Raw genomic sequence first — 21,157 nt, 5'->3', positions numbered from 1 at the left:
AGTGAAAATTAGAATGCAATTGACAAAAAACTCAAAATTTTCATTTAAACAAGAAATTAAAATTTTACAATTTCTCTTTTAACTTCTGCAACAGTCGAAACTTTAATAATAACTAAAGTTTAAATGCTGTACGATCTCTAAGACGGGTGTTTTACATACAGAGCTAAATTACTTTTTTTGAATAAGAAACAAAATTAAGAAAATTTTTGATTTTGCAAAAAACATAATTTTTCAAAATTTAATATAAAGTTCCGCCGAAATAGTAATTTTAACGCTAGAACGTTGACACTTCGTTTGCTTTTGGAGGAGAATATTAACTGAAAAATTAGGAAATCGCAAAGCAAACAAACATTTCGATACAAACACGAATTTTTTTTTTAAATTTTGGCAACAGTAGGTATTTTAATGATAAATAAAGTTGAACACTGCACTACCTCTAAAATGGTTGTTAACTGTGCTAAATTACAAATTTTTTGAATAAAAAAAAAGTTGAACTTTTTTTTTATTTTCAAAAGAAACCAAACTTTTTCAATATTTAATTGCAAATTTTGCTAAAATGGTAATTTTAATGCGAGGTTAACCTCGTATGTATTTTGTGGAGTACGGAATTATATTATAGTAAAGCACAAAAACAATAAAAATAATTTACAGCTTCTAACCATTTTTTTTCAAAATTTTGTCTATTAAATTTCCTTAAGTTGTTAATTTTATTAGTTGAACGATGAAACTTTGACATAACATCTTTACAGTTAAGCACAATAAATCTAAATTAACGATCTCTATACGCATAAATTGTATAAAATAAATTTAACATGTAGATAACTGAGCAGCGTTAATAAAAATTTGAATTTCAAACTATATTATTCAACTTTATTTTTATTATTACTACCTATTTGCAATTAAAATGGAATTAGTTTCGAAATATAAATTATAATTCTAATATAAAGTCGGGGGGCCACTAATTATTATTTACAAAAGTGAACAGATTGTGATTAAATTTTTTACCAATATCAAAAACGACAATAGCAACAGGAAACAAATAAACGATACTTTAATATAAATATTAATAACTAATTTTCTTCAATTTGTGGTCAGATGAAACTGACATGGAATTAAATATTTTTTCTTTATTTCAGTTGTGTCGTTGCCTCTTTGTTTTGATACCTGCCTTATAACCTTGAAGATTTTTAAAAACCTGATATTCGCTTCAAATACGATAATTTGGCGTTTTAGTGCCCCTAAAGTAACACTCACCTTTTGTCATGAAAAATCGCAGCCAACGTGATAACTTTAACGGGAACAGTAAACACAAAGAAAATAAAATAACGAAACGTTTGTAATAAAACTGATAACCGCCGAAAATTCACTCGATCACTCCTCCGAACCCAAACTGCTTCTGACGTTCCACAATTTCATAATTTTTCAAACTAGAACCGGTACCCGGTGACGTAGAGTTCAAGCTCTTCCTTAAGGTCAGAACTACCAGAAAAAAATCTTTAATAACTAGTTGATGTATTATTTGACAAAAAATGATCGGAATTAAATCAATTATGATAATAGGAGTGAAATAAGTCCGTGGAGCGGCACGACGGGCGATTTTGATACTAAACTGGAACTGGTATTTTGCAACTTTGCTGGTGGTGTTAAAATGTCTTTCTCAAGGATGCCACAAATGTAAAAATTAGAATAAATTACATGTTACGAGCTGATGAAGCAAGGTGGAAGGTCGAGTCGAATTTGGTGTTCAGTTCCGTGATTTTGAAGAGGTTTACTTCGGTTTTCCGGTTGAAAAAAGTTTTTTTATACGCGCGCAAAAAGAAATATTTTAAGAAATCGTATAAGTTCCTAAAGTTAGTCTTTTTCAGACACAATCGTAAAAATTGCCGTGATAACTAATAAAGCAGTGCTGCAAATAGCAACGATGAGTTCGCAAAAACTGTGTTTTAAATATTTGTAACAAAAATAACTAGTCTCAATGTCAATGGTTTTAAGAGTTTTATTAAACCGGTCTGCTGAAAGTTGGTACTCCTGTCAATTACTTGTCAAAATTATAAGATTTTGTACACAAATAATCGTCAATCGTATATCGTTTTTTTTTTAATTGTATTTTTCTTTTGGTTCTGTTTTAATTTTTTATTACTTTATTTGGATTATCTACATTTTTTCCAAATAGTGAATGACTTATTTCTTTATGTTTCTATTTCTTATGGATTTTGATTAAAACCATTGCGTTTCTTAAATGTATCTTAAATACTTTATATTCTATTCTCTGGATACTGTCTCAAGTTTTTTTGATTTTTCTTAATCTTTTTTTATTACGATTCTATTGATTCTATAGAATTCTTTTTCGTTTTTTTTTTTATATTTTCTCCATATAGTTTTTTGATTCAGTATAAATTTCCCATATTTTTATTAGATTCTTCTTCATACAGGTGCTCCTTAAAAGGTTACCTTTCTCAAAAACTACAAATGATGAAAATTAAAATTTTGGGAACAGTAACCCGAATGAAAATGTTCACATTTTCCTGACACTTTCGGTTTTACAGGAAGTCAACCAACTTGCTTTTTTTAAACAAAACTTTTAAAGCAAAAGATGTTTTCCAAAATGTTCAATTAATTTTGCAATTCCGTCGGTTTTAATTCTAGAAGAATGAAATTTAAGGACGTTACTAAAATTAAATTCCTTATTATATTTACAAAAATGAATAATTTTAGAGCATCCTTGAAAGCATCAAATAAAAATTTTAGACATTTTCATTTTTAGATTGAATTCAAAATCTACAGATTACTCCCAAATTTCATAACTCTGATATTCTTAATGCAAAAACTCTAAAAATTAAGGGTGCTGTTATTTAGGCCATTCATATAAATTCTGCTAAATTAAAAACTTTTAGAACTAATTAGACAAATTTTAGAAAATTTTAAACATATTCATTTTTTGAACAACCTTAGAATACACAATAGGTCTTAAAGCTTGTAACTCTGACATTTTTAATTCAAAAATTCTAAAATTTGAGAGCATTGCTATTTAAAACATTCGAATTAACTATGCTTAACTAGAAAATTTTAAATCAAATAACACAAATTTTAAAAAATTACTGGAGCGAACCTTTTTTTCCAAAATTTTTATTAAATCTTGTAAGTTTGACAGCTTTAATGCCAAACCAATCAAATTTCCGGACCTCAATAAAATTGAATTGCTTATTATCCACACAAAATTACATAATTTTAGAAAAAAGAAAAATAATTTGAGACATTTTCATTTTTAGAACGACGTCAAAATGCACAGATTGGTCCTAAATTCCACAAATCCAATATTTTTAATGAAAAAAACTCTAAAATTTATAGGTATTGCTAATTAAGACATTTGCGTTAACTGTGCTAAATTAGAAAATATTAGATCAAATTTTTTTAATGGAACAAACCTTTTTATTTTCAAATTTTTGTTAAATCCTGTAGCTTTGACGGTTTTAATCTTAAAAGAATGAAATTTTAGACGTTAGTAAATTTGTATTGCATATTATTTACACAAAATTACATCATACACTTTTATTTTCTGATCGACTTCAAAATGCACAAATTTAAAGCAAGAATGCTAAAATCCAAAAATGTTATTAATATGTATCTGTAACTTTGTCGGTTTAAATGCTAAAGATATAAACTTTTAAAACCTTATTACCATTGAATTGCTTATTACCCACACAGCATTACATAATTTTAAAACATAAAATAAAATTTTTAGACATTTTCATTTTTTGAACGACTTCAAAATACACAGATCGTTTTTAAATTCTATTACTCAGATTTGCTTAAAGCAAAAATTCTACAATTTGCAGGCATTACTATTTAAGACACTCGAATTAGTTGTGCTAAATTCGAAAATTTTAAAACAAATGAAACAAATTGTACAAAGTTCGATTTTTAGTGCGTTTTTTTATAAAAATAAAATATATATAAATAAATGTAATAATACATAATGTTATTAAACTTAAAATAAGCAAATTGAGTATTACTTCAAATATAACCGGAGCCGGAAGTGTCACAAAAATGTGAATATTGCCGTTCAATTTGTCTTAACCGCTTACTTTTGTTCCTAAATTTCAAAATCCTATCATTTGTCGTTTTTTAGAAAAAAAAATGAAATATTAAGTTTCTACATAACTTTACGGTACTTAAAATGGCAGAAATATTTGAAAATGTCGGATTCAAGTAGGAAAACAGCTGATTATTATTTTCATGTACAGTACTCTCGCGAAAAGCTCATAGCGAAAGCTCGCTTACATTAAACTGACTTGACTATTACGTCTTTTTGACGCTTGTACTGTAACTAACGATTGAAATATTTCTATATTTTAAACATTTTCTACGACCGTATTTAAAATACCGTTTTAAGTCGCCATCTTAGTGACGTAAGGTGACATTTTCAACACATCGGGTCACTCGTGACCAAAGTGGCGCTCAAGTTGGCGCCGTCATTATAGTCACAAGTTAAAGTTAGCCACGGATTAAATTGACAGTTAGTTGAATATTGAATTGTGATTTCGGTGGTTTCAAATAAGTTCTTGGTAATCAAAATTTGGTAATTTCAATAAAGGTTTCATATTTTAGTTTTAATAATTTGAGGTCGTAGAAAAAATATAGTATGTAACACGTTTATACTATTGTAGACACTCGCTTCGCTCGTGTCTAAATGTATTTGTGACTTTTAAGTAAAGCGACGTTTATAAAACTTGTTACATAATATACCTACTATGATTAATGCAACTATAACTTCAATAGCCTTTATCGCCCGTTTTTTCTATTACTCGTGTATTTTTTTTAATCTTTGCTACTTTCAGACTTTATACAAATCTGTAATTTTTTGTCTGAGATGTCCGTATCCATATTTCATCCTTAAAGACCTTTTTTTTTCATAAATGCCGCGAGATATACACAACCAAGTTATATTTTTAAAAACTTTGTTGTTGAGCCAATCGATTGGCTGCTTGAGCACTTATAAAGACGATTTTAATTCTATTTCGCCCTACTTTAGCACCCTCATTGCTCAAGCATGCAAATTCAAGCAACTGTTTTAAAATGCCGCCCACTTTTAAGGGGTGAACATTACCAATATTTAATTCTTTTTGTTCGACGTATAAACAAAAGGTCAAAAGGTCAAAAAATTAGAACTAACAGGTCGATTTTAACGCAAATTTGCAACCGTTGTCGAGGTTGAGCAATGCGATTGGCGTTGCTATGTTGCAAATTGGATTTGCAGTAACGCAAGTCACACTTGAAATCGACCCTTTAGGGTCCAGGAGGTTGCGTTTACAATACGAGGGAGTACAGTAAATCAATCGAGTAAATAAGGGCCATGACATGCGAGTGTAAAACTATGCTTTATCTACGACCACAAAAAGTAGACATGATCCTTTGATTTTTTTTGGAAAGAGATTTAGGGTTACGGCTCCGCAATGTCTAGCAATGTCTAAAACTGTGTTTTCGAAATTTCGAAATTCACAAAAATTTTACTGACTTTAGTAAATTTTTATTTGTCAAAGTAAAATCTGACAGTTGTCAGACATTGAAACATTGAATTATGGCGAAATAGCTATTTAACGAACAAGTTGGTTAATGAAAGCGATTAATAATTATTTAATCAAATGAATTTAATGAAATTCGATTATAATTGAATAAGGTTTCTCGTCCGAGTAGTCACTTATAATAACTTGTAGTAACGCTCTAGCTGGGCCCAAATCCGCGGATATTTCTAAGGAAAAAAAATCAAAAAAATATATCATTTCAAATATACCGCCACATTCTTGCCAACCCTGGCACAATTATATCTCTAAAGGCGGCAGCCATACTTCATTATGTTTAAAGCATAAAGCCCTATTTAGCTAAAATTGCAACGTCTCCAATTGGGGCAGATATGTTGGGATGGGAGGAAAGTGATCTGATTTGACCTGACCTGACCTGACCTGACCTGACCTGACCTGACCTGACCTGACCTGACCTGACCTGACCTGACCTGACCTGACCTGACCTGACCTGACCAAGGATATTTGTGAGGTTTTAATTTACACAGTCGTAAATTCATGAACGACGAATTTCGCAATTTCGACCGGCATGTTTTAATTGCTAAAATCTCACAATTTGGTTTTGTTTTTCTAAGATAGATTAAAGATTGAATGTAATGATTGATGAATCAATGTAAATAAAAAAGTCACAAGTTAAAGAAAACAAACAAAAAAAATTAACTTTATTGTAAACAAAAAATTAATAAAACAAATTAAAATAAGGCTTCGAGGTTATTTTGCCCCCTGGCACCTCTTCACCTCTTCAACGTCGTTTCCAAGAAATAAAAAAAATGAATATTGAAATGGAAAAAGTGAAAAATTAAAATATGTTTATTATTATTAATCTTGCCGATAGATTGAACCTTTCCGATATTTTACCCGCCCGCTCGGCAACCGAGAATAAAACCCTTGGTTTCCAACGTCGAGTTCTTTAGCTCTGGCAAACGTGGTATCTTGGAGAAAGTTGGCAAATTGATTTTCCCCAATATTTACCGCATAGTTATAAGGGTAGAAGATTATCCGACAGGTATGTGGTCAGTTGAAGTGAAAATACGTGGTATTTGCCCTCAAAAACGCAAATTTTTAAACAATTTTTTCAATTTTCATAAATTATGATTTCAAAATCTCAAGAAAATATAACCAAAATACTCTCAAATATAGTTTGCTATGTAAAAATTAAGATATAAAGATATCACAACTTCGTGGCAGTTTCAGCACTTTTTTTTTCATTTCATTGCTGAGTTAAATTGGCAGAGAATGCATTTAACACGTCAAAAAAGACAATAATAAAACTATAAAAATAAAAAAAGTGTTACTTCACTTGTATTAATTGTTAAGTAGAGGAATTTTATAGTAAGTTAATAATTTACCGTAAATTTGATAACAAGATAACTGCATGAACTGCAGGAACTGCATGAGATTAATATGATTGAATATGTTGAGAAATGTATAAAAACTTTTACTACAAAAAATTTACTGCACCGACATAATTTTGAAAACTACCTTCATAAAACAGCGTTTTTTTTTCTCAAATTTTAAACATGATTTGCAGGTTTAGAATAAAACAGAAATTTTTATTCAGTTATGTCATAAAGAATTTAAATTACCGAGTGTTTTCTCAAAAACTCCAAAATTGATAAATATTTTAATTCTTAGGTGTCACGACGCCAAAGTAACACTGATAAAAAACTAATTTTTGCATCCGATTTTGGAATATGATCAACCGTTAAGCGTATGTAAATTTGCAAATTTTTATTTTTAATTAAACACGATTTTGGGGGTGTTTATCAGTGTTGCAGAACCCAGTATAAAAATTTGCCAAACAGCGGCAGTCGGTAACAGTCAAAGTAAAGTCATTAGGTTAGGTTAAACACAGGTAATCCAATTTCCACTAAACGGATCAACTGCAATCCTTTCTAAGAATTTCAGAATAATTTGCAGCTATTTGGAATTTTTGAAAGGCGTTTGACAAAAAATTTTAAATATACTTATTCGATCTTGACTTTTTAAAAATTTCTTATTAACACTTAGAAGCTAAAAATTTGCAAATTTGCATACGTTACGGTTCATCAAGCTCCAGAATCGGATGCAAAAATTTGCTTTTTACTAGTGTTAGTTTGGCGACACCTAAGAATTGGAATATTTATCGATTTTTGAGTTTTTGAGAAAACACTCGCTAATTAAAAATTTTTATGACATTTCTATTTTTATTTTAAACCTTAAATGCAAATCATGTTTAAAATTTGAGAAGAAAAAACGCTATTTTATCAAAGTAGTTGTCAAAATCATGTCGGTACAGTAAATTTTTTATACATTTCTGAACATTCTCAAACACCAAATTTTGTCAAAAAATGCTGACGCGCATTTCGATAGCAATGCTATCATCATCAGAGCGATGGTTAAACTGAGTTAATCGCTTTAATGATGGTAGCATTGCTATCGAAACGCGCGTCAGCATTTGTGACGACATTTGGTATTTGGGAATAAATTGTATTTTTGATAACAATGTTGTTCTCAACATATTCAATCGTATTGAACTTATGCAGTTCCAAGCGTTTTCAAATTTACCGTAAATTATTTACTTATCATAAAATTCTGATGAAGGCTTTCTACGGTCTTCCCTGATTGTAACGCAAATGGGAGAAGCACATCATGAGTCGGGCTTGACCGCTATTTAAGTTCAACTTCTTCTGCTCTTTCACTTAGAACTAAAAGAAGAACAAACCACCATCACATTCGCGCTAAAGAGACATCGAGCCTAAAGCGGCGTTTTAAAAATGGCCTTGTAACATCAAGACTGGAATGTTTTAACACCACATATTCCATACACTATTGAATAAATTACTTTAAACCTAAAATCTGTAGACGCTGCACTTCTTTAACAATTCTGAACCTGCTGAGTTACAAAAAATGAAATTGTTACAAATGTCGCACAATTATTTTGTTTAACACAATTAAACAATAAGTCCTTAAAGCAGACAACATCAATCTCTTTTTTGTTCTAATCTTGTAAATATGCTGTTTACAAGGGATGTTGAAAATGTTCACCATTTTCTTGTAAACACAATTGTACTCGTCTTCGCTTATTTTCGAAAATATTCTGTAACATTTCTTCATGAATAGTCTCATAACCACGAATAAATTCTTGTTGAAGATCTTCCAAATTATTAATTGCGGTCGGAACACTTTGTCTTTTAAATACCCAAATACTGAAAAATATAATGGTGTCAAGTCCGGAAAGCGTGGTGGAAATTCGGGATACCGTCTTTTCGATATTATGCGATTAGGGTAAAATTCATCCAACCAATTCAAAGTAGCACCTGCAATATGGGCTGTAGCGCCATCTTGCTGAAAATAACCATGCTGGAGTTCTTTATCGTTTAATTGATTGATAAAGATTTCCAAAATTTCTTCTCTATCCCTTGTCGCAGTGAGAGTACCATTAAAAAAAATGGGGCCAACCACACGCCTGCGTGATACCGCTAACCAAACTCCAATTTTTTGAGGGTGTAACGGTGTTTCAACAAATTCATGTGGATTTTCAGTGGACCAAATTCTGAAATTTTGGAAATTAACGTAACCGGACAAATGAAACCACGCTTCGTCCGTGAAAAATGTTAAATTTAATTAATTTTATCATCTTGCAGATTATTTTGGAACAAGTTGCAGTATTCTACTGCAGGGGGGTCAATAGGTAACAATTCATGCATAATGTTAATCTTGTTGGGATGTAAGTGCAAGTTCTTTTTAAGAATCTTTTGGCATGTGCTAAGTGGTACATCTGACTGCCGAGATAAATTTCTTAAGGAAATTCGTGGATTTTCTTCAACGCGTTGACGCAAATCCTCAACTACTTCATACGCCACTGGAGATCTACCAGTTGCCTTTCCTTTGTTTACATTGCCAGTTAGATTAAACCGGTGAACCACACCCCGAGTATGAGCTATCAGACATCTTTCCTGAACTTGAATGTCAGGGAATTTAGCCAAAAACTGATCTTTGCATGCCACAACCGAGTATTGCCATTCGCCATTTACCAAAATGCCAGATCGATAGTAGGACATTATGATGAAAGTGTTCTGCTCCAAAGAGTAGACCATCTTATCCAATTATTTCACAATTAATACTGAAAAAATTACGAATAGTGTTGTGATACCCTTAATAATTCAATAATTTATCTTCAAAAGATGAAATTAGAGCAAAGTGAGTTTTGAAAAAAACTGTTTTAGTTAAGGTTTAGAGCCTAAAAACTTGGACAAAAAGCCGATACTGAAACGACGTTAACATAAGTGACGTTTTCAATAATATAGTTATATTCACTATAAGAATGAAACGGCAAAATAGTGAATGATAGGAATTCCAGAGCCACCCTTGATGCCAGAAACATTTATAAACACCTTGTATTTTGTTGAGAGGTATGGCTAAGTGCCCCGTCTGGTTGGAACCATGATTTAATTATCTTCGTTCATGCCGATGGCTGGAAACACGTTTGTCGTCAGCAATTGGTAGTATCGCGCCCCTGTCAACGAGCCATTTATAAAGAATGGTCCAATAATGCGATGACCCAGAAGACCAATCCAGACGTTTTCGGACTGACGCCCTCCTCTGTCGATTTCGATGTGGATTTTTTAAAGCCCAAATTCGATTGTTTTGACTATTGGGTTTCGCACTTCATGTGAGCGTGCATTCAACCGTAAAACACACATTTCTCAAAAGTCCTTTATTGTCATTAATTTTAGTAACCATTGTTTCACAAAAGTCCATAGGTGGAAAATAGTCTGCAGGGCGTAATCTCTGGTGTTTTTGCATCTTGAAGCTTTTAAATTTGTGTACTTTTGTTATTCGGTAGGCTGATGCGGATGGAATCTCTATTTTACTTTGGATTTGGCAAACGCTATTGGTTGGTTCGTTTTCAAGCATTGTGAACGGATTATTTGCTTCACCAAGAGTCCAAATGCATGTTTGAAACGACAAAAAATATATGGCAGAGACTGTCGAACAGAAGAACACAGTCAAAGGGCCGGTTCAGAGTTTTTTTTATTTCATAATTTGAAAGTGCTTTGCGTAAATAACCGATTCCCACAAAATTAAATTTTTTCGGCAATTCTTTCACCCTTAAAAAAAATCCCGGGGCGTGGCTAGCCGTGACGTCACTCCACGGTACTCGGCGCACTCCATACTGATGCCCGATTTGAGACATTTCAGCATTACTCCAAATTCCTGTTGTTTTAAATATCTGAGAGCCTAGCGGATTTTGCATTATAATATGAATTTTAAAAATGCTATACAAAAGAGATGTAGTTTCCAATGTAACTAGAAACACATCGGTAATAGCACTTGATACACAATTTATCAGTCTTCTTCAAAATGAAAAAACAAGAATAACTTGTTAAAGAGCTATGCAGCAAAGTGATTTTGTTTCAAATAAAGGCAGTAGACTGTTGTCACATTTTATTAATAGAAGAAGATATTGAAAATTATGTTCTTAAAGACGAAAAGTGGTAAAATCATAATGAAACCCGGCGTTTTACCACATAAATATTTGGCTGTCAAACATGCAGATATGCAACACATAGGTCAAAGCTTCGAAAAGCTTTTGAAAAAAGACGTAGTCTGGTCGCAATTGAAAAAACTTTAGTCATTCTTAACGGCACAGGTGAAGTCGTAAATAAGTACATACATTACATTATACTCCTATCATTTTTGTTTCGAACTTGCCCAAGTATCTGTGATAGTGCAATTACAAAAATTGCACTTTTTTTGGGCAATATAATTTTCTTGTAGCTGGGAAATATCGGGCATCCAACATTTTTAGCACCGTTTTGGATGACTTCATACCGGTATTTGATCAAACGAGCTTGTATAAAAAGTGATAACTGATAATGTCATATCAGCACGCTGCCGAATTTATGAAAGTTGAGGAAATGGACTTGCAGGCTCCAAACTTTGCTCCTCTGAAGGCGCGATTCCACTTGCTTGGTTTAGCCCAGACCAGACCAGAAATCCAAGATTTGAGAGACGTTTTTATAATTCTTCAGCCCCTTTCTGTGTTTAAAACATAAAATAAAACATTAACATGCAATTGCACCTCTGACTACGCAGAAAGGGACTGAAAAGTTATAAAAACGTCTCTCAAAATCTTGGATGTCTGGTCTGGAAATAACCTGGAAATAACCAAGATCCAAATAATTACAGGCCCATCTCGCTGCTTCCTATTATATCTAAAATTTTTGAAAGAATACTGGCGACACAGTTACATGACTACTTTGAAAGCTCGAACTTACTAAGCCCTAGTCAGTTTGGTTTTAGATCACATAAAAGCACTTCTGATGCCCTGACTGAATTATGTAATATAATTGTTGAAATTTTCGATGATGGAAAGTATGGAACAGCGGCATTTTTGGATCTCTCAAAGGCGTTCGACTGCGTGTCTCATACAATATTATTACGTAAGTTATATTGCTACAATTTACACCCAACAGCCTGCGGACTCATATCATCCTATCTGAGCAATGGGACACAACAAATTCGAAGCAATGACCAATTATCGCGACTATTAACAATAAAACACGGTGTGCCTCAAGGATCCATTTTAGGACCTCTGCTGTTTATTATTTACGTAAACGATCTACCATCACACCTAAGTAGCTCAAAGGTGATACTTTATGCCGATGATACTACGATACTAAACTGTGGAACTGATGCAAGACAACTGCATATATTGAGTGAGCAGACCCAGTCGAACGCCTTTGATTGGTTCTGTAGCAATGGTTTATCTTTGAATGATAAGAAAACTTCCAAACTGTTATACACTCTTAATAAAAATACACATGAAATTAGCAAAAATTATGAAGAAAGCACTAGATTTCTCGGGTTAAAGTTAGATACTAAGTTGCTGTGGAACTATCATGGAGAAGAATTATGTAGGAAACTAAGTTCAAATATATTTTTATTACGGCAACTAGCAACAAGCATGTCTAAAACAACCCTTCTGACTGCCTATTACGCGTTAATTCATTCTGCACTTTCATATGGTGTCTTGGTCTGGGGAAACTCTTCATGTACTCAAAGAATCTTTGCTCTTCAAAGACGAGCTATACGTATTGTTTTTCACCTAGATTACCGTGCTGACTGTAAAGAGATTTTTATCAAAAACAATATACTAACGTTTCCGGCTATATTTGTGTACCAATGCATTCTGTACGCCAAACAGAATATAAACAATTTTGAGAGGTTTACAGATGTACATGGACACTATACTAGACACAGAGAAAATCTAGTCCCGATATATAATCGGTTACGCAGGACACAAACTGGCTTCCAATATTCGTGTATAAAATTTTACAATGTGCTGCCGACAAATTTTAGGTGAGCACACCTATTCAGTTTGGATTTAAAAACTTTTTCAGTAGCAACTGAAAAAGTTTTTAAATGCAAACTGAATTTTTTTTTATGTAAACATGCTCTATTTTCAATAGACGATTATTTTAATTGTAATTTTAACATGTTAGTGTAGTGAACAACTTTTGATTGACTCATTTTAATCTTTTTAATTTCTAAAACTGTGTGTGTATACTTTTAAATATGTTCAATTGTTATATTTTGTATTTTTTTTTTTTCTTGCGTATCTTGACCTGTGTATGCTGTTGTTTCGGCTTTTAACATTAATAAATTACTACTACTACTACTACTACTGGTCTGGGCTAGACCAAGCAAGTGGAATCGCGCCTTGATACTGTTTTTCCCATAATCTTCATCCTAGATTCGACGATTTGTACATAGTATTATTTAGAACAGGAATTGATTAGTCCAAAAACGAAGGAAACCGGAGCTTTTTTGTAGGTCAAAAAAATACGATAATCATGAAAGAATGAGGATTTATAGCGACAATGTTGAGTGACAGATTTACGGTTTCTCAACTTTAGACATAGAAAATCCAAAAATCGTTATTTATTATACCAATTTTATAACTCATAACTCATAAAGTGTTAAATACATAGAGCATCCTATCAAAAATATCACTTTCGGAAAAATTGATTGGTTTTATAGGCTTATTTTTATACCCAAAATTTCAAATTCCGATCATTTGTAGTTTTTGAGAAAATGACGTTGGACCATTCCGTAAACAGATTAACTATTTTTTAATGTTTTTTTAAGAATTTTTGATAACAAATTAAGAAACTCCAAAAGTTGTATTTGTATTTTTATTTATTTTTGTTCTTATACTTTAAGATAAAAATATTTTTTTGCATTATTAAATAAAGCAAGTTAAAAAACATTAACTCTAAAAATTTCAACCAATTATCTTAAGCCGTTTAGGTGCTATGATTTTCGTTCACCCGAATTGCTCACTGTCCACCCTGAATTAACCGTGGTGTGACGTCACACGACATATTCAGAACTTTCAAAATTCACAGCCGTATAACTCCGGAGCTAATTGATGAATGGTTTTCAAAATTTCAGAAGGTCTTTAGATCACCTTTTGCTATCGAAACATACAGTTTTTTCTATTAATTTGAAATATGCTAAACGGGCCCAATATCGGTGTTTTTGTTTTTAATAAGAATTCAAAGTTCTCGCAACATTTTGTTAAATTTTAACCATATTTTCGCACATATTGAAGTTACCTACGTCGGAAATCAACAATTTGAGCTGAGAACAAGAGTTTTGAAACGTTAGACATCGTTGTTAGTCATTTTCCCATGTTATTTCCCTATGTTCAGCAGTCGCTGGAACACCCGGTACATTTTACTACTACTGTTACAACCTGTCGTACAGATGTTGAAGGGTAAGTAAGTACCTAAACTTTGCCGCCGTTCGACGGATAATTTTGATAGAGGTCAGTTAGTAAACGACATGAGTCTACATAGTTCATGGTACTCATGGTTTCCTTCCTTATACTGTAATTGTTGTCATCGTTTTTCCTGAAAAACGGTTACCTTTTTCAACTGCTTTTGGAAACCTGCAAAAGTCAAACCCTGGCGTAGTTTGTTAGCGGATGACAGCAGTAAGTAGTTGGCAGATGACAGCAGGACGTTCTGAACCATTTTCCGGGGCTTTGAGGACTGAGCAATTTATTGAAGTGGCTATTTTGGACATAATGTCTCCCTAGGACCATAGGACCAGCGTTTTTCTGAAGATTGATGCAGTTGGAATTCTTAAAGCTGGGGACGTGATGGGTCCTGTCCAAGAGTGTTCAGGATTTACGGCCCCAGCAACTCGACAGTTTTATTTCCAATCTTGAGAAACTGGAGTTAATTGATGCCACTTTAACACTATCCACGAATTTGGGGTGAAAGAGGTTTGCCACGTGGATAGTGCGGGGTTCTGGGGTTTCTACTCTGCAAGAGCTTTACCCGTATGTGACTGCGATCGCCACGCGAACCCCCTAAATTCCACGAGGTAAAGGTTCTGGATAGCCCCGTTCTTCTAACCTCAATTCCCGGGTTTTCAAGCACTTTGCAAAATTCCTGCGAGAAACATGCTCCTCCTCTGAGTCAGAGGTGACTCTATGCTGTTTATGTTTGTCCATTTTTGCTTCTAAAGTACAAAAAAAAAACGAATTAATACCTAAATATGGTGACAAACACACTTGCGGTTTGGGCGCGCAAAACGTAATGAAGTATGGCTGCCGCCTAGAGATATAGTTGTGCGAGGGTTGGCAAGAATGTGGCGGTATATTTGAAATGCTATATTTTTTTTGATTTTTTTTTCCTTAGAAATATGCGCGGACTTATGCCACGCTAGAGCGTTAATACAAGTTGTTATAAGTGATTAGAGGACGAGAAACATACAATGTAGCGATTTTAATCGGCACAAACGTACTCCTCATTTATTTTGAATACCGCATTTCAAGGTCATAATTTGTGACAGTTGTGGTGCTCTACGACAAATTTAAGAGGATTTATGTATTGCAAACAATCACGAACAGGTCTTTGGGTGTTCCAGTACTCGTTTATGTTCAATTCAATGGATAAATCTTCTCAAATTGGCCGTAGAGCTCCACAATTTTCACAAATTTTGACCTTGAAATGCGGTATTCAAAATAAATGAGGAGTAGTGAATGCTGTTAATAAGCGAGATTATTAATCGCCCACCAACCATAGAGTTAGTTTTAAAACTTTTCCGGTGATCGAATATTGCAAAATACACCAAAGAAAGAAAATTGGTACGAAGGTGATTGAACCAAATATACAAAAACTAAAGTGAGGTTATGTGTATGATGGATGTGCCCGATGTGTCAAATTTGAGTGTAATTCGAAACGATGTCTATCAAGCTAGAAGTCTCTATAATTTATTGAATTGCGTGTGTAATTGGTTGTCTATAATAAACACATTAAATCATTCATTAATAGCCCACTTTAATGCATGCTTTCAGCTGACAAATCATGCATGCTTTCAGCTGACAAATCATGCATTAATAGTACCTAAAAACAAACGATTTTCAGCTAATCACAGCCCTAAACGATTTTCAGCTAATCACAGCAATAAATTTCATAACTACACGAGTTCCAGTTATTGCTATCATAACCTGTTTAAAGCAAACTATGTTATAAACAAATAACTAAATGATCGTAGATAAAACATGTTACGACTTTAAACATAAAATGTTACCTACAGTGCACCGGTTTTAAATAAATTCAATCTGAAACTTTTAACACACTCTCTAATTGAAGAAAAGTGTTAGAAACTGCGCTTTGATTCTTAGATTTTGCTGCACAAGGTAAAAGGTTTCAATCAAATTTCTGACGATACAGTCCACTTTTGTAACAAGTGTTTTTATATTGTTAAATATTCATAATACAATAGATTGTACATACAATTACTTATACATTAGGTACAACGATTTCCACTCATTATTTTCCTGGTTTGGAAGGTCAGTGAACAATTGAAGTGAGTTCGATATACTTACATTGAATTGCGATGAAAAAAATGTGTAGGCAAACATTTCCTTGTTTTGTCTGAAGAATGATCGATCCTTCATATACTATTGGCGACATTACAGGTTACATTCGAGTCACTGCAACTAGGATTTTACAGCTCGATAGCATTATTATTACATTTTGCTACAAAACTGTGAAATCGTTAAGAGTGCGAGATTTGTATTATTTTTGACCGTTTTTCTAAATCCATGAGAAGTGTCAAATCTGACACTTACGATTTTTGTTATATTTTAATAGATGGCGCCGGTGTCAAAAATGTTTTTTAATTTTATTTTAAAGGGTGAAATGTTATTTTAATTAGTAAAATAACTTGTGTAAATAGTACAGTGATAATCAATCTTCATTATGGTAAAGGTTGCTTTCATCTCAATTACTCCTGAATGGCCAGTGTAACCTAACTTTTTACCGCACTTAATAGTGTAACTGAAAGGTTACCGTTGCTCTGGACACGACTAAAATGTCAACTTTGCAGTTCAAAACACCAAAAAATTGATTTATAGAAAAAATTAGGAATCGTTTGACAAAACTTAAAAGCAATTGTCGTTTTCAGCTTTTAGTTTTCGCGCGTTTCATAAAACTTTTTGGTGTTGTAACACAGCTATTTTTGCTTTCTTTTTTAATGCGTTAATAGGTTCGTTATTATAGCAAGATGTCGAAATTCAAAATTTTGTTTTTAATTCTGTAGGTTTGACAATGTTGTCCATTGAGCTGTGAAATTTAGAAGTCTTAAAATAATAAGTATATTAAATTACAGAATTTTTGAACTAAAAACAAAAATTTTAGAATTATTCATTTGCAGGATAAATTAATTTTCAAAATTTTTTGTATCAAGTAAAACTCAGTGGACGTTACCTAAAGGGTACTTTATTGAATGAATCTAATTACACAATTTTAGATCCATTTTTTTTTCAATTTTTTGATGAGAGGACAAACTCGAAATTTAATTTTTTTTTGTTCAACTTTGTCAGTTTGACAGTTTTGACACTAGTGCAGTGAAATTTAGTAGACTTTAGCACTAAGGAGACATTTATTGAGTGGACCAAATCAAATAATATTAAAATATTTTATAGGTAGAACAATTTTAAAATAAAAAAAAATCTGTTCAATTCTGTAACTTACAGTTTTAACGATAAAGAACTGAATTTTAGTCAACTTAACACTTATTTATTTACTTAACACTCTAAGGGCATTTATTGAGTAAACCAAATCACATAATTTCAGAGTCAAAAAGAAAATATGTATTTACAAAAATTTATTTAAACTAGAAATTCAAATTTTCTGTTAAATTCTACAATTTTGACAGTTTTGACAATAAGGCGGTGGAATTCGGTAAACTTTACAATAAAAATGTATTAATTAAAAAAAACAAATAACACAATTTTTGAGTCAAAAACAAAAATTCTAGAATTTTTCATTGGAAGAACAAACTCGAAATTTAAATTTTTCTGTATGTTTGACAGTTTTAACCATAGAGCAGTGAAATATAGTATTCTTAAAAATGAAGGCATATTTAATGAGTATATTAAGTTACAAAATTTTTGAATCAAAAACAAAAATTTTAAAATTATTTATTTGCAGGATAAATTCAAAATTTTCAGAACTTTTTATTTAATTTTGTTAGTTTGACAACTTTAAGGATCAAATAATGAAATTTGGCGGTTTCAACACTAAAAAGTAATTTATTGAATGGATTAAATCTCAGTTTTAGATCCAAAAACAAAAATTCCAGAGTTTTTTATGGGTAGCAGAAACTCAAAATCCAAAATTAACTGTTCATTTTTGTAAGTTTGACAATTTTAACAATGAAGCATTGGAATTGGATGAACTTAACATTCGCTCAAGAGGCTCAAGATTGAGAGAACCAAATCAAATAATTTTAAATTTTAAAACAAATATTCTACAAAATTTTATAGAACAAACTTGAAATTCAAAATTTTTTGTTTAATTTTGTAAGTTTGACAGTTTTAACGATAAATTAATTAAATTTGCTTGACTTAACACTTAGGAAGCATTTAATAAGTACACCAAATTACATAAACGTAGAGCCTAACACAAAAAATCTAGTCTTTTTATTGGTAGGACAAACTTAAAAATCAAAAGTTTCAACGATTGGAACTAGAAAACTAAAAATTAGAACTAGAAGTTGTTTTTAATCGAGTAAATGTAAGATTGTAGAAAAAATAATGTGTCTCTTAAAGTCGCGCGACAACTGTTTCTCTCAATTGACAATGTGCGTTTTTGCGCTTTTAATAGACAGATAGCAATTATTGGTAGGACAAACAAAATTTAATTTGTCTGTTGACGTCTGGAATTTTGACAGATTAGACGATAAAACAGTGTAATTTGATGCACTTAACACTCTAAGGCCATTTATTGAGTAGACCAAATCACATAATTTTAGAGTCAAAAAGAATTTAGAAAAATTTATTTAAACTAGAAATTCAAAATTTTCTGTGGAATTCTAGAATTTTGACAGTTTTGACAATAAGACAGTGGAATTCGGTGAATTTTACATTGAAGGGGTATTAATAAAATAAACCAAATCACTATATTCAAATCAGAATAATTTTAAAGCCAAAAACAAAAATTGTAGAATATTTTATGGGTAGGACAAAATCGAAATTCAAAATTTATTGTTCAATTTTTCATGATAATAATTTATGTTTGAAGCGTTGCTTTTATCAAGTTGCATTTACTGAAATATTTCAGTTTGAAAACTACAGGTAAAATGTTTACAAAAAAAAAGTGTACCTAGAGAATACTTAAATTTTTTATTCATTTAAGAAAGGAAAAAATGTAAAAAATCCACATTATAAAATGCATTTATTTAATGTCAAATTTTTAAACAAACTGAGCACACTGGCATAAAAACAAAAATTCGATTACCAACCAAACAAATCGCTTTCAGTTTGTGCACTGCAGCGATAAAAGCTTTAGAGCGCTTTAACATTTTGCTTAGATTTTCAATCACACTCACAAATAGAGCGTAAATATCATCCCTGATTTGTGTACTTTTTACCCAAAGCAGCGTCGAAAATCCTTTTTTATCCAGAACCGGACTTAACTTTACTCACCTTTTTCTCTTTGTCCACAGTTGCCGTAGTGGTCGGCTTCTTCATCTGCTGGGCTCCTTTCCACGCCCAGCGCCTCCTCGCCATCTATGGCAATCATACTTCGGATAACATGATTCGCGCCTTCCAGGTCTTAACTTACGTCAGCGGCGTTTTCTATTATCTCTCAACAACCGTCAACCCACTTCTGTATCACATAATGTCTCACAAATTTCGAGAGGCTTTTAAGGTGAGTACGTGATTATTTTTACAAGAGAAACAAAACACAACAAAGTAAACAACCCTAAATTTTACACCACATCGCGCTTGGAAAGAAGGGAAAGTCACGACGACGGCGGTGACCCATGAACGAGGCTTAAAGGGATTAATTGCGTCGGTTGATAAAATTCAAGGGTGTCAACGTTAGTTTGAAAATTTTATGAGTTGGGGAAATGTGAGAAAAATAACAATTTGGCAAATTTTGGAAGCAAAAAAAAAGTGAATTTTTAAAAATTTCTGAAAAAATAAAGTTGTGTTGTAGGTTCAATAAATTTCGTTGTGTGGCAAACCAAAAAGATTGAAAATGACGACTAACATTAAACTCACAGTCTGATATACCGCAAGGACTAATTTATGTTTTTATTTATTTTGGTTTTTTTAAATATACGGGGTCCCAAAACTAGCGTTTGCGTTTCCAAGCTTTTGCAATGTTGCAAAATTTTTAATAAAGCTGTATAAACAAGTCATTTAAAAAAATCAATTTGGGAAAACTCCAATAATTTGACCAAAATCACGACCTTAAAAAATATATACTAGCCTTAAGGCTGCACCGGAGCCAAGCTTAATATCTGTTTTTGTAAATATGCAACCAGTTCAACTGGGTCTTTGACAGCTGTCCATCAAGCTAAGGGGGGTGTATACACCGTTTTACAATCTTCTAGGTCGAAATCCCTTCTTTCATAAAATGCACCACAACGAAATGTTTTGAAACATTGAAGAAAATCGAAGTTTGCTAATTATTATTGAAATTAGCACTAGTCTGATCTACATAGTTTATGCAATAATTTGATTACGATTAAGTTAATCGTATTTAAACGGAAGATTGTATCCACCATGATACTATATCATCGAACAATGCCATAAAGCACCGGAAAAATGTTAAAAAAAATATCCATGTCTTCAATTTTTCGAAATATGATAGACTGAAGAGTATAAGTTAAATGTCAAAATCAACAATTTTATGTGCAATAATTTTACTTTCAAATGAATTAGTCACCTAAATGACATTTTGCAGAGGCATGGTGCAAAAAAATCGCAAAAATCTTGCGAAAAGTGCCTGAAAACTGTTAACAAGATTTTTGAATCAACAATCTCGATCAGTGTGGCATCGTTCGCCTAAAACCATAGTAACATTACTCGTTCATGACCCGATCTGACTAACACCAAAAATTAAATAAAAAATTAAATACTGGAAATTTAAATTATTGTGGGAACAGCTCAGCAATGTTGCTATTTTCCTAATTTTATTTTTAATCCAAGCACCCACAACATAAAAACCTGGGTCATTGGCTTATTCGATTAAACAAACTTTTTTGAAGATTTTATG

General features: G+C 32.1%; 2 protein-coding genes and 1 pseudogene across 7 annotated transcripts in view; 1 reads left to right on the top strand and 2 right to left on the bottom strand.

Moving 5' to 3' along the window:
* LOC148176522 (pyrokinin-1 receptor-like) overlaps positions 1-1,908 on the bottom strand; it is a 146,398-nt gene extending 144,490 nt beyond the window's left edge. Inside the window, exon 1 of the mRNA XM_088033648.1 lies at positions 1,255-1,908. The gene's annotated coding sequence lies outside the window, so the exon portion shown is untranslated. The remainder of the gene's footprint in view (positions 1-1,254) is intronic.
* The window catches only part of LOC148176520 (pyrokinin-1 receptor-like), a 172,210-nt gene that overhangs the window by 129,759 nt on the left and 21,294 nt on the right, over positions 1-21,157 (top strand). For all 6 annotated transcript variants that reach the window (XM_088033644.1, XM_088033641.1, XM_088033642.1 and 3 more), the window contains one exon: positions 19,596-19,801. In XM_088033644.1, coding sequence (XP_087889770.1) covers positions 19,596-19,801 — 206 coding nt within the window. The remainder of the gene's footprint in view (positions 1-19,595; positions 19,802-21,157) is intronic.
* Positions 8,581-9,658, bottom strand: LOC148176521 (uncharacterized; annotated as a pseudogene).

Source organism: Gnatocerus cornutus, chromosome 4 (assembly GCF_029298725.1).
Source record: "Gnatocerus cornutus isolate USDA-ARS CGAHR chromosome 4, icGnaCorn1.1, whole genome shotgun sequence".
Taxonomy (NCBI): domain Eukaryota; kingdom Metazoa; phylum Arthropoda; class Insecta; order Coleoptera; family Tenebrionidae; genus Gnatocerus; species Gnatocerus cornutus.
The sequence above is the reverse complement of the archived record's forward strand: the minus strand, read 5'-3'. Positions and strand labels throughout refer to the sequence as shown.